Source organism: Furipterus horrens, unplaced genomic scaffold (assembly GCF_987537825.1).
Source record: "Furipterus horrens unplaced genomic scaffold, mFurHor1.1.pri manual_scaffold_4, whole genome shotgun sequence".
NCBI classification, from domain to species: domain Eukaryota; kingdom Metazoa; phylum Chordata; class Mammalia; order Chiroptera; family Furipteridae; genus Furipterus; species Furipterus horrens.
This window is the reverse complement of record NW_028327174.1, coordinates 140,282,820-140,298,155: the sequence shown is the minus strand read 5'-3', so window position 1 is coordinate 140,298,155 and position 15,336 is coordinate 140,282,820. Positions and strand designations below refer to the sequence as shown.

At 35.8% G+C, this 15,336-nt stretch overlaps 1 protein-coding gene across 1 annotated transcript in view; it reads left to right on the top strand.

Moving 5' to 3' along the window:
• The window catches only part of CCDC171 (coiled-coil domain containing 171), a 298,734-nt gene that overhangs the window by 123,809 nt on the left and 159,589 nt on the right, over positions 1–15,336 (top strand). The window contains exons 17-18 of the mRNA XM_090274081.1: positions 2,422–2,926; positions 3,641–3,757. Of these exons, the coding sequence (XP_090130207.1) occupies positions 2,422–2,926; positions 3,641–3,757 (622 nt within the window). The remainder of the gene's footprint in view (positions 1–2,421; positions 2,927–3,640; positions 3,758–15,336) is intronic.

The window sequence follows — 15,336 nt, the reverse complement described above, 5'->3', positions numbered from 1 at the left end:
CTTTCTATAATTTTCCTTTTTTCCTCTAACTGAACTGATGGAATTGATTTTGGAGTGAGTATGAAATTAACCTTTGTAATTTCCACTTGCTCTCCTCATTACATCCCCACTCCCTGCAGCTCCGGCAGTCTCCCTCGGCGGTCGCGTTCCTGATTCTCCCATCCGTTCACTGAAGTGTAGAGGCTGTTCCAGGGGTTATGGCTTCTCATAGCTTTTTGGATAAAGTTTAATTTCCTTAGCTTAATCATCTGTTATCAACCTACTTCTTAAATTTTCCTCTTTCTCTTTTCTTTACCCATACTGAGTTATTTGCTCTACCTACACATTATCCTGTTTCCTGGCTCTTTTTTACATGCTAGTGTTCCTGTGTTCCCTAGTTAAGATTTAAGCGTCAGTTTTCCCTTTTCTTAAACGTTGCCTCTCTTAAAAGGGCGTCTCACATCAACTTCCAAGCAGTTCACCTGACTACTATGTCTCAGAGTTTCTTGCTTTTTTCAGCTGCTCCCCTGGGACACGCCTTCCTTTACCAGTCTTTGGAGCTTAGGGGCACAATTCCAGTGATCAGATACTGCCACAACAGCACGGTCATCAGTGCAGATGTGGTTAGAGCAAGCCACAATTCCTTTGTTCCTCCCAGTCATGTCCAGATCAGACTTTTGTGAAGAGCGAGAGTAAATCAAGGGAATTACAGTATAGAAACATTTAAAACAATGGCTAAAATACAATTTTTTTCTGCCCAAGAGAAAGAATCGAAGAAGTTGAATCCTTCAGAGAGTGGCCTCTTGTATCCTTCCTTCGCTCTTTCGCACTCAGGACTGCACCTCTGAGTGTACTTGCAGTCACTATGCACCTTTGGGGACCTCTCCTTCAGCCTCACGAATAACTTTCCTCAGCAGTGTATTTAACAAGTTTGAATCCTTTTGACTGCTGCCTACCAACATTGTCCATGAAAGGCTTTGATACCAAATCTTGCAGAGTAGTCAAGGGTTTGTATAATTTTACCCAAGTCTTATCACTTTGAGGTCTTCCTGCCAATGTAAGTTTTAGAAATGGCTTTGAATCTTTTAGTTGTTCATGGGTAGCACTTGAATCAGGCACACACTCACTATAAACGTCTCCTGGAGATCACTATCAAATTTTAGACAGAGTGCAGTCTGAACCAATAATACAAAGAGAAATATTTTCCTAATACATATAATGAAGATAGTACTTCACTTTATCATACACACTCAGAGCTTGATTCTTCTGTCTCTGATTTGACCCCCTTATTCAAATTGAACCCCCTTGGCCTGCTTTTAAATAGAAAGAGGTCCATTGTCAAGTCATGGCAACTCACCTGGCTAATGGAAGATCCAAAGGAAGCTGTTAAAGCACCATTAATTATATGGATTAGGTTAAATTATTGCAGCGTAGCTATGGTTCCTACTTGCCCTTTACCATAACCCTTCAAAAGTCTGTTAACATTTTGTGTAAACTCCCTTTTGTGTACCTCTGGCAATCTGACATAGCTCTGTCTAAGCATTATACCACAATAATTGATTTACTTGTCTATTTTCCTGGCACATGGAATTTAGTGAGTAATCAATAAGTGTTTTTTGAATGATAAATGAATCTGTAAAGGAAATTGGGATCTGTTATGTTCTAAAATTTATTCTACATCAGCAATTTCTTAATGATTGGTCACTAGATTTCATAGAGAGCTAGTTTATTTTCTAGTGATTAAAACATGGTGTCTGCAGTTAAAATTTCTTTGTGTTTCAAGTTAAATTTTAGGGTGTAAGTGCCTTGATTAGGAAAAAAGAATCAGATTATTGCTAAGGCCCAGCTTACAGTTAGTATTTCCTCCCACCACTAGAGCTGTACTTTTTGCAGCCTTCCGTCTTGGGAAGGTAAGAAAGAAACTAAAATCTGAGAATATTTGGAGAGTCAGTTCCTTGTCATCTGGTAAATGGTAGACAGTCAGGTGTTATTTGTCATATCATTGATTTAACCCTTTGCTTCTTTTTAGCAAAAGCAAGGTCTTTTATATAGGAAAGCCTCTATTGGTGGTGTAATTTCTGTTTAGAAGCAGGAAATAAAAGTTAGTGAAGAATGGAAGAAGAGAAATTATGAGAAATGGAATTGGAAAATTTTTCTTTTTCTATGTATGTGTATTCACGAGTGTACAGGAAATTTATGAATTACTTTTAAATTTATGTGTTCTACTTTATATAAAGCTACTATGTAAGGGGATTTAAAAATTACTGTGCACACTCAGATCTAAGCTGCTTGGCTCGCAGTTGTTCAGCCATAATATGTATTTGTTGGAGTTTTAGAATATGGGTCTTTTGAAGAAGTAGTTGTCAGCAAAAGTTTTTCTTCCTATGAAGAGGAATTAATAAAACACCTGCTTATTTCATATCATGACTTCTCTTCTTATAGAAATTTCAAGAAATTGCTGAAAATAATATAGAAAAATTGAACCACATTGAGAAGTCAAATGGACAGTTGGTTCTTGAAAATTCACGCATCAAAAATGTGTTATCACAGACTCAGAAGGAACAGACATCCTTGCTGGCAGCCTGTGCCTTGATGGCTGGTGCCTTATATCCTCTCTACAGCCGATCGTGTGCCTTATCTACACAGAGAGACTTTCTCCAGCAGCAGGCCAACACCTTTGAGTTGTTCAAATTAGAAGTCAGAACTCTAGCCCAGGCTTTGTCAACTGTAGAGGAAAAGAAGCAAGAGGGAGCCAAGATGAAGAAAAAACCATTCAAAGGATTGATCCGTGTATTCCGGAAAGGTGTTATTGCGATCTTGGCAGCACACAGACTCAAGGTTTTGGGCCAGTCATGTGCCTCTCTTTTTACCTGGATGGAAAGTTTCAAGGAAGGCATAGGCATGTTAGTGTGTACAGGAGAGCCCAAAGACAAGCATAAATTTCCAAGTAAGCTAATTTATGCTTCTTAAGATCTAAGTTAAATGTAAGTGATATACAATGTGAATGTTTCACCATTATGGAAAAACTTTAAATTATTTAATATGTTGTCGTCTATATTTATGTATAAACTAGGTTTTGATTTTTTGTTATAAACATTAAATTATAAAGCAAGTAGCAAATATGTATAATTTCAACTTTGTCTAGAGTTATCAGATTTGAATGCTCTTTTCACAGTGAAGAGTTTATACAGCAGTTTTCCAGTTAAGTCTATCCAGAGACTATGCCCTATTTAAAATTAATTAGCAGTATAATTTATTTTCACTTTCTATGAATCAGTATAAAATGGTCAGAGTTAAATGTCTGATGAAGAACTCAGTGAAAATGAGACAAAAGTAAATTTTCCAGCTAACATTTTTTGAATATTTGACTATTCTGAGAAAACAATGATTTCAAGTTTTGAAAAGCAAATAATATAAGTAATATAGCTAGAACTAAAGAAAATTTCCTTCTCTTTTTTTTTTTGATGTCAGTTAACAGTCATATATAAATAAATAAAGTCAATCAAATTTAACATTTTTTGTTAGACTTTTCTACACTAGGCAAAGTTCTGTCTACAAGTTTTGATCTATTTCTTAAATAGGTAACATTGCTATGAATTTTTAACATGGATTTTAATAAATTTTTGTAACATTGCATAATGGGTTTTTTCTATTTTTGCAGAACATCAAAAAGAACAGTTACGTTGTCTGCAAGTGCTCAGCTGGCTCACCAGTTCTGACCTTCTTGCTGCAATAATCACTGCAATGGCTGAGTTACAGGAAGTCATTAGTAAAACAGGTATGATTTCCTCTTTTATGTCCTCTCAAAGTACAGTTAAAAGCAAATATTTAGAAATGCTTTATGGTACAGATTCTAATAAACAATCTAGGAAGAAAATATATTTGTTCTCATCTTTCTTTTATTCAGGTAAGGGAGATTGTTAAATCTATATTTAATGATGTAGAAAATTAGTGTAAATTTTGATGAGCAATTTTGTCTTTATTTATGCAAAAATTAAATGACATTTTTAGGTGACTGTAGCCACCTTGTGTTTTTTTCTTTGTGATATGATTTTTCTGCTCATCATTAGTTGTTGTTGTTTTTGTAAATAATACTGGTAATGGTGTTTCAAATGTTTTAGTCTTTCTTCATTTCTCTTTCTGCCTGTAAATTTTAGAAGTTTGAGTAATAACTGAACCAGCAGAAAATTTTTCTCTCTCATTTGGTGATGTTTTTCTTTTTTCAAATTAATTTTAAATGGAGTTAATTTGAATAGTCTGTTTCTTTTCTACCATGTGCGGAACCACCTGTAATTTATAATTGCCAAAGGTCTAAAATTCAAATTTATTTTTCAGGACTGAGATCGCATGTTTGTGTGAAAAGTTCAATGAAAATTAATTTCTCTATCTAGAAGAGTAACATACAGTCACCTATTCGTTAAGCTATGTCATTGGACTAATTAATGTCATTTCAGACATCTTAATAGTGCAGATATTATAATGAACTTGTTCATACTTGCCTGCTTAATGAAATAATAATTTGGGATGTAATTTTATTTTTTAGACAACTCTGTTATGTAAATACAGATCATTTATTGTGATTTCAAATATATAAACCTAAACCTAGGCTTTTGTAGAAGGAAATTTATGATTCAGAGGTTACTTTTAGATTGTAGTAATTGATGTTGGTAAGCAATATGCATTATTTAATGTATTGGCAAAACCTCAACGTGTTGGGTTTGGAGTCTTAAATAAAAGTCTAAATAAATATATTTTAAGAAGGTTGGTATCATTGCTTCAAAGCAGAACTGTAATATTCTTGAGACAACTTAATAAAAGTTTTTGGATTTATTTTAATAAACAGATGATTTGTGTTAGTCATATTCTTTGTGGGTATGTGGACACATAAAAGTAGATTGGTTTTTTTAAGCTTTACTCTTGTTTCCAAATATATCATTACTTTATTTAATATATTTTTTCTTATTACTGTGCTGTATATACTTTAGGAGATAAAATAAATATATGGGACTCGATCTGGCCCTCAGTGATTGTAGAACAAGGATGACAATTCATGAAGAGTGTTAGGCAAAATGTAATGAAGGGCTGGATGGGGCAGTACAGACTTTAAATGTAAATATCCCTAGAAAGTGCAGTATTGAGTATTGGGGAGGCTTTAGGCAGATCTAGTAATTTAATTGGGTCTGGAATGATAGTTAGAGAGGAGAGATGGACTTTAAAAGAAGCACATAGTATAAGCAGAGATGCGGAAGTGGGAATGAGACGGACTGGGGAGAAGGGCCATTAAAGAGATGAGAATGGAAATCCGTGCCTAACAGCCCTGGCTTATCCATGATGATTACTAAAATGTATTTTCTAATAAGCATATTGGGGACTTGTTGAATCGTTGGCATGGGATCAGATCGTAGAGGTTTTATAAAAGCAGGCAGTGATTCCCAACCCTGAGCATATGTTCCAAAAGTGGCCCCTTATAACATTTTAAAATTAAAATGTTGACACAATGTTATTGACACCCTGATAAAAATATATGTATGTAAGACTTCTCAAGTAGAAGATAGACAAAGAGTGAGTCTTTAAGTGCCTGCCAATCTGCAGGAAGGGAGCTGCTGTTGATGTTAGGACCTGGTTGTGCCTCTAATAACTTGAGGAAATAGCAAGTTCAGGGACACTTACTTTTAGGGAAGGCTTTAAATGTTTGTTGGCTAATGAACACTACATAAGGAAGTGAAAGTAATTGCTGCTTAGAGTGGGAGAATAATTGATGTATCAAAGTCCTGAAGCATATTGGAAGAAACATGGTCTGGACAGGAAAAAAATTGACTATTATTGGACTAGTTCACAGTGATCAGTAAGGACCCTCTGTAGAGATGACTTAATTATCTGGGCTTATTCTTTCAAAACATGATGAGGGATTAATATATTATCCTTTCCAGGTGACATTTTCATTTTTAAGTGTTTTCTAGTAGTAGAAATGTCAGGTATTTTTTCAGGGAAGATGGGAAAATGTCTTACCACAGTTAAAGTATACCAGAGGTTATCAACAGATAATAATGAGGGTAATAAATATAAAACCATTACAGTTTATATAGTCATGATGAGTATATAATTTAGATGTATGAATCACCTAAATAGGTAAGCATTATTGTATAGCAGAAAGAGCATTAGCTTTGAACAAGGCAGATTTGATTTTATATCCAGCTCTGCTGGTGGTGTGAAATTGGGCAAGTCATTTAACTTTACTGGGCTTCACGTTCTTTACCTATAAATGGAGATAGTATCATCTTCCTGGTTGTTTTGAGGATTTAATGAGATAAAACTTGCTAAAATTTTGTACAGTACCTGGCATCGAGTGGGTGCTACAAAAAATTGTTCCCTAGCACCCATCTCAGCATGAAAGTAGTGTATATAACCTTAATGGTAGACATGCACACATCTATGTGTACACATTTTTAGACAACTAATTATTAATTTTATATTCTGAAATTGCCAGAGTTCTCTACAATGGAGACAAGATAGTGTAGAGTTAACCAGAGATTCTGCCTGACTTTGAGTACTGGTTCTGACACTAGCTGTGTGACATGGAAAGTTATTTAAACTCTTACAGAGTTATTTAGAGAATTAAATGACTTAATTTGTAAAGTGCTTAAAGTAGTCTTTGTTTATTAGTTTGCTTACTTTTTAGTTAAAATAATTGATTATTAATAAGATTTATTGCATTAACTGAATAACAAAGAACATTCATAAAAATTGTGAGTGGATCAAATGAAAGTACATTAGTTTATCTTAAAATTTCAAGGCAATTTACATATCTCATGCAGCTCTAACTTTAAAAAATAGTTTTATTATAAATTAGCGTATAAAGATCAAGGAGAAATTTCCTCACCTGAGTATAGTGAGGCTATTATGTTTGGAGGCATCAGAGGTTTACTTTGTTTATAACTAATAGAAGACCCCACTTAAAGTAGCTTAATCATACAGAGTTTTTTCCTCCCAAGTACAGAAAGCTTAGACATAGGCCAAAATCCAGACCATCTTTCTGCATTGCCATCCTTAGCATCTTCATGTTTATGCCTTCTAGCTTTAAGCTGGCTACTCTACTTTGAGGCATCAGGGTTATGTTTTGACAGGAAGGAAAGAGGAAGGACATAATGTGAAGGTATTCATACATTGCTGGTGGGAATGAAAAATGATACAGCAGCTTTGGAAAAGAGTCTGGCAATTCCTCAAAGTGTTAAACAGAGTTATCATATGAGCCAGCAATTCTAGTCCTAGATATATATCCAAGAAAAATGAAAACATATATCTGTACAAAAACTTGTGCATGAATGTTCATTGCAGCATTATGCATAGTAGCCAAAACGTGGAAATAAACCCAAATGTCTATCAAGTAAGGAATGGATAAATACCCAAATTAGGAAATACTGTTGGGCCATAAAAAGTAGTGAAGTACTGATACATGCTAAACATGGATGATCCTTGAAATTATTATGCTAAGTGAAAGAAGCTAATCACAACAGATCACATTTACAGGCATACCTCACTTTATTATACTTTACTGTGTTTTGCATTTACTGAGTTTTTTACAAATTGAAGGTTTCTGGCAACCCTGCATTTTACAACAACATTTGCTTGCTTTGTGTCTGTGCTACATTTTGGTAATTCTCGCAGTATTTCAAACTTTTTCATCATTATTGTATTTGATATGGTAGTTTGTGATCAGTGATTTTTGATGTAACAATTATGATTGTTTTGAGGCCCCCCAAACTGCACCCATGTAAGATGGCGAACTCAGTCGATAAGAAATGTTGTGAGTGTTCCGACTGCTCCACTGACCAGCTGTTCCCTGTCTCTCTCCTTCTCCTCGAGCCTCACTGTTCCCTGAGATACAACAATTTTGAAATCAGGCCCGTTAACCATCCTATAATGAATGGTCTCTAAGCGTTCAAGTGGAAGGAAGACTCGTACACCTCTCACTTTAAATCGAAAGCTAGAAATGATTAAGCTTAGTGAGGAAGGAATGCCGAGACAGGCTGACAGCTAGGCTTTTTGCTTCAAATAACCAAGTTGTAAATGCAAAGGAGACGTTTCTGAAGGAAATTAGAAGTACTACTTCAGTGAACACATGAATGATAAGAAAGTGAACCCAGCCCTATTGCTGATAAGGAAAGTTCTAGTGGTCTGGCTGGAAAATCAAACCAGCCCCAACATTCCTTTAATCCAGAGCAAGGCCCACCTCTCTTCAATTCTGTGGAAGCTGAGAGAGGGGAGGAAGCTGCAGAAGGGATGTTTGAAGCTAGCAGAGGCTGGTCTGTGAAGTTTAAGGAAAGAAGTTGTCTCCATAACATAAAAGTGCAAGGTGAAGCAGCAGGTGCTGATGTGGAAGCCACAGCCAGTTGTGCAGAAGGTGTAGCTAAGGTCATTAATGAATGTGGCTACACTATACAACAGCTTTTCAATGTAGATGGGACAGCCTTATATTCAAGAAGATGCCATCTAGGACTTTCATGGCTAGAGAGAAGTCAGGGCCTGACCTTAAAGCTTCAAATGACAGGCTGAGTCTCTTGTTAGGGGCTGATGCAGCTGGTGACTTTAAGTTGAAGCCAATGTTTATTTTCATTCTGATAATCCTAAAGCCCTTAAGAATTATGCTAAATCTACTCTGCTTGTGCTCTATAAATAGAACAATAAAGCCTGGATGACAGCACATCTGTTTACAACATGGTTTATTGAATATTTTAAGCCCACTGTTGAGACTTACTGCTCAGAAAATTTTTTTTTTCAAAATATTACTTCTTATTAACAATGCAGCTGGTCACCCAAGAGCTCTGATGGAGATGTACAATGAAATTAATGTTGTTTTCATGCCTGCTAAAGCAACATCCATTCTGCTAAAGCAACATCCATTCTGCAGCCCTTGGTTCAAGTAGTAATTTTGACTTTAAAATCTTATAATTCAAGAAATACATTTTGTAATCTATAGATGCCATAGTGAGTGATTCCTCTGATGGATCTGGGCAAAGTAAGTTGAAAACCTTCTGGAAAGCATTTACCATTCTAGATGCCATTAAGACTATTTGTGATTCATGGGGAGAGGTCAAATATCAGCATTGACAGTTTGGAAGATGTTGATTCCAACCCTCATGGGTGACTTTGAGGGGCTCAAGACTTCAGTGGAGGAAGTAACTGCAGATGAGGTGGAAACACCCAGAGAAGTAGAATAGAAGTGGAGCCTGCAGAGGTGGCTGAGTTCCTGCTGTCTCACGATAAAACTTCAACAGTGAGGAGTTACTTCTTATAAAGGAGGAAGGAAACTGGTTACTTCAGATGGATCTACTCCTGGTGAAGATGCTGTGAAGACTGTTGAGATAACAACAAAGGACTTGCAATATTACATAAATTTAATGATAAAGCAGAAGCAGGTTTTGAGAGGGTTGACTCCAATTTGAAAGGTCTCCTGGGGGTAAAATGCTGTCAAACAGCAGCACATGCTACAGGGGAATTGTTGGTGAAAGGAACAGGCAGTCCACGTAGCACACTTCATTGTTGCCTTATTTTAAAAAATTGCCACAGCTACCTGAACCTTCAGCCACCACCACCCTGATCAGTCAGCAGCCATGGGCATGGAGGCAAGACCCGTCACCAGCAAAGAGATCATGAATCACTGAAGGCTCAGAGGAGGTTAGCATTGTTAGCAATGAAGTATTTTAAAATTAAGCCGTGTACATTGTTTTTCTGGACATAATTCTGTTGCACATTTGATAAGCTACGGTATAGTATAAACATAACTTTCAACTTTCATATGCACCAGAACAAGAATACAAAAACATATGTGTGACTCACTTTATTGTCACTTACCTTTTATTGTGGTGGTCTGGAACCTAATCAGCAGTATCGCCAGGGGATGCCTGTATTTGAAATGCCTGATAAGGCAAATCTAGAGACAGAAAGTTGATTAGCCTAATGCTGTAGGTTGTTGGGGGTTATGGGAAATGACTCCTAATGGAAATGGTGTTTCTTTTTGGGAGGTGACTAAAATGTTATAAAATTATTTGTGATGATGATTACACAATTCTGTGAATATATTAAAAACCATTGATTTATATATTTTAAATGGGTGAATTGTATTATGTGTGAATAATATTTCAAGAAAGCTGTTAAAAATGTGAGACCATGGCTATTGAATATATCCCTTTATATCAGCAAGGCAAAAGCTTTTCTTAAAGCCCCCCAGTAGACTTCTGCTATTGCTTCATTGGCCTGACTCGGATCGCTTGTTTGTCCCTTGCTGGCTGGCTAGAAGCTGGCAAAAGAGAAGGGAGAGTTTGTGGATGGGATGGATCAACTAATCGACAATGTCTGCAATAGAGAGGATTCAGATTTTAAAAAACAAATTACCTCCATGTCTATTGCCTCAGTTATAAAAGAAAATTGGTCAATTCAGAAAACTTGAAAAAAAATAAGAGAACAATAACAAAAACAAAAATAGTTTCTCATCATACAGGAATAGTTGCTGTTCATATTTTTGTGTATTTTCTTCCAATATATTTTATCCTTTTATCTATCTACTCATCCTGCTTACCTCCATCTCATCCATCTTGCCACCCACCAATCCGTCCACTAACAGACTGACAAATGTAATAAATGATATTGTAGACTCGTCGTCGGCAGCCGTCCGTCTCGAGAGACGATGGTGTAGCTTCTTAAGAGTCTATCTGCACCGCCGAGAATGGCTGTGCAGTCCGACTCGGGAGTGACACGGTATCTGTCTCCTCCCATGTTGAATCGACATCTTGCGATGACGCTGGAGTGTCCTCTCCAGTGAAGCTGAAGCTACAGAGCCTGGGCAGGGTGATATGGAGGGTCTGCTGTTGCCCATGCAGCAGACCCCCCCTCTCTTCGCAGCTGAAGGGTCCAAGGGAAAGACGGAGTCAATACAGCTTGGCTTCAGGTGCGCCGCAGGAGTTGCCGGTGTTGACTACAACGTCAAACCGCCTTAGGGACTTCGGCTCCGGATTTTCTGTCGGGGTTTACTCCCTTAGCCTTTCCCCTGAAGAGGTATGCCGCAAGGCAGCGGAGGTTTTTTGGAGTCAGAGTTTTCCTTCTCTGATATTGTAGACTATATACTGTTTTATATTTCCATTTAAAAATTGTTTTGAAATAATCTTATAGAAAAGTACACTACCGAGAACTCTTATTTTTTTGCTAAATGACTTGAAAGCAAATTGCTGACATGATTCCCCATTACTCCCTCATATTTCAGTGCGCATTTAAAAGACATTCTTGTATATAACCAGAGTGCAATAATCTACATTAAGAAACCAACACTAGTGGATTGAGCGTTGGCCTGCGAGCCGAGTGTTGATGGTTCGATTCCCAGTCAGGGCACATGACTAGGTTGCACATCAGGTTTCCAGTTTGGGGCGCGAGTGAGAGGCAACCACACAGTGATGTTTCTCTCCCTCTCTCCTTTCCTCTCTCTCTAAAAAGAAAAACAAAACAAACAAATAAATAAATAATTAGGAAAAAAAAAAAAAAAAGAAACCAACACTGATACATTACTACCATTCAGACCCCACTCTATTTTCCCTGGTTGTCTCAACTGTGTCTTTTATAGTAAAAGCATCTGGTTTAGAATTGTGTTGCATTTAGTCATGTTTCTTTAGTTTTCCTGGGCATGGAATAGTTCCTCGTTTTTTCCATGCCCATCATGACCTTGAAGATTATAGGCCATTTATTTGTAGAATAACCCTCAATTTTGATTTGTTTCCTCATCATGAGATTTAGCTTATGCATTTTTGGCATGAATATCACAGAAGTGATGCTGTGCTTTGCTTACAATGTACTATCATAGCTTTAGTTTAAAAGAAGTCACATTTTTTGAGGATTTTCTCCATTCCTATTCATATTCTTCTAGAGAATGATTTTTAATGTCTGGGTAATATTTATTAGTTACTCATTCCAAAATTTATTTGACCAATTCACAACAGGGTGTTTTCATCATACCACAGACATCCAGAATGTCAGTTCAGCTTTGATTTGTAATCAATTCGTGTCTCTTGAATTATCTAATGTTATATGCAGTATCTTAATTCTTTCAATGAAGTGGGAATTGAAATGGCAAAATCTTGGGCAAGTCTTTTTAGGAAATAATTTGAAAATTCTGAAATGAAAAAGGGTATTTCTTAGAACTATGTTTTTTCTTTTCTTTGTCTTTTTCTTCTTAAAGAAACTCCTGAAAATTTAAACAATTTTACGTGTCAGAACTACATATTGATGACATCATTGGCTTTTTTTTTTTTCCTTTTTAGACCTAGGAAAACTGTACATGTATGCCAATACCAAGTAATTGTTTTTAATGTTTTAAGTAGTAACTATATTGCTCCTTGTATTATCTTTGTTCTAAGGTGAAAAGTCAGTATATTACTCTTTTAAAAAATTAGGTGCTTATATTTTAGAGTTACGAATTACACACTATTAACTATCTGGAAGAAAGCATTTTAAAATTATTTAGGAGAGGAAATTAAACATGTTGGATATCTTCTAGAGTGTGAAATAAGAATTTTGACTCTAGATTTGAATATGGGTTACATTGCTTGATGCACACTGGTATTAGGTGCAAGGCTTCATACATTTTTAGCTACAGATTGTTTATAGTTAACTAAGAGATAAGAAAAGCAGAGCAAAAAGCTCTAAAGCATAATATGCATTCTTTTTTAAAAAAAATTATTTGTTTGTTTATTTATTTATTTTTAGAGGGAGGGGAAAGGAGAAAGAGAGGGAGAGAAACATCACTGTGTGGTTGTCTCTCACTCACGTCCCCAAAGGGAACCTGACGTGCAACCTAGTCATGTGCCCTGACTGGGAGTTGAACCAGCGAAACTTGGCTCGCAGGCCAACACTCAATCCACTGAGCCACAGCAGCCAGGATAATATACATTCTTTAAATTGAATTCCCATGGGAACCCTTGGAGTGGCCTTTGGTCCTGTCTGCCTCTTAGCCTTCTGGTTTTCTGTTGAGACTTAAAGGCCTCCCTGGGGTGGAGGGTGAGGGCTGCTGGCTCATGGCTTGGGCTACAATTCTAGAAACCACAAGGAGCGGTCCCCTACAAAATGTTACCTGCTTAGCCAAGTCTCTTGTATGTATAAGTGTCCAATAAAAGTTTGTTGTTTTATCTCTTTTTGTGTGTGTACTGATGTCTCACACATTAAAGTAATACTGGGTAATACTGGTATTTTCCTTGAGACTTTTTCATTAAACCAGAAGTTCAATATGTTAGCTTAAGTTCACTGCTCAGAACGTGCTTAAAGGTGGTTGCTCCTGCTATCTTCCTAAACTTTAATGATATATTTATAGACAGTGGGCAAGGACCCCAGTATCCATGTTGCCTCTATAAATACTGGACAGGTGGCAACCTTCTTGCTTTCATTAAAGTGTTTGCCTACTTGAGATAAATTACCTCTTCCAGGTATCCAAATGGTGTGCCTGCAAGAGATCATTTACCTCAAACAGGGGAGAATGTTACTTCCACTGAAGGTCTGGTATATCAGTTATTGAGGGAATGGACCAAAGAACCCTTTAGTTATTTGCATATTTTCAAATAAGTGCTCCAGACTGAATTTCTCAAGATAGAAGCAAATGTGCCGATTTGCTTTAAAATATCTCTGAACAAATACAGAAGCATATGGATATGAGTAGATTGTTAATACATTTTGTGACACATTTACACAATTTAATTATAATTGAATCTTAATTAGCTAGAAGATAGATGACCCAAATATACATACCCCTGCTATTACTACTCAGAAATTATTTTCATTGTATATACTTTGAGCTAACTTTCTAGAGGTCATAGCAACCCTTTCAGGCAAAACTCAGAAATCTAGGTGTAGTCAGCATAACATTGAGGTTTTACTCTTAGGAGGTTCAAAGCAATAAGTAAAGATATTTTTGTTAATAGGTAGTTATTGGTATATATTTATAAGCTTCAAGGCTTTATTAAATCCTAACAAATAATACAATAAAAAGAGCTTTGCTACTCCAAGTGTGGTCTGTGGACTGGCAGCAACAGCATTGACTGGGAATGTGTTAGAAATGCATAATCTCAGACTCCACTCCTGAGCTAATCAATCAGAACCTGCATTTTAACAAGACCCTCAGATGATTTATATGCACAGTAAAGTTTGAGAAGTAACTTAGAAGACCTTGTTATTTACATAACTTCACTCATAACTGAAATTGAAACAATACAAGCTGACCATGTATCATTTCTGGTACTTAAGGCACTAGTGTCTATCTGGGGAGCCACATTAAAGTATTGAATTTTTTCTATTTTGTGATTTTCTTTTTTATTTTTACTTGGGCATTTTTTCATATGTTTACACATTTTATTATGAGAATTTTCAAGCATATAGAAGAGCTGAAAAAATTTTACAACAAAAAGTATTTTGGTATTTAAATTAATTTTTTTGCCTATTATAATTTTTAAGAACAATTTTTGCATGGAGAACTTATTATTGGAAGTGTTCAGGACTAGGTAAAATACCAATGTCAATACAAGAACATTGAATTTGAACCATGGATTCACAGTCCTTTTTCTTTCTGATATACATTGTATTGCATATGTTATCTTAAGCCAAAGATGAACTCACTAACTTTGGAAAAAAACTTACCACAGTAGGTTTTGATTTTAAAAGCCTTGGGGAATTCTGGTATCTTAGAGAAGCCTACCCTCTACCTTATCTAGTGAACCCTAGAAGCATTAATTATATTTGCAGCAGTATATAGTTGTTAATCAGGATTTTCAGCTCTTTTAAATATAATAAAATAAAATTCAGTTTGATGTCCATCATGAAATATATGGTGCCTTCTTGAAGATCACTTCACAGTTCAATGTTCTTAGTTTGGACAAGCAACAGTTTTCACTGTGCTATGTCTTTTTTTTTCTTTAGATTAACTTTAATTCGTCTATATTGTAAATGTATTGTCTTATATTTACTACATTAGTAAACTTAAAATGTTTGGTAACAGCATTTCAATAAAATTTTCTTTCTTTGTAATCTTACATATTATGATTTATGCATTTAAATGTATTATTCTGAGAAGCAAATTCATAAGTTTTAGCAGACTACCAAAGCAATACACAGCACAGAAATGACCAAGAACCCCTGCTTTAGATAATTATTCTCCCAAAAATCATTTGTCTGAGTCAAGATATGTTTTTGGGTAAGCTGTGTTATTGGGAATGTATATCTATGGTTTTATTTATAAATAACACTGATAGAGATAAGATGTATTGATTCTTTTTTATCTTTATTTTTAAGTATATTTTATTGATTATGTCGTTACAGTTGTCCCAATTT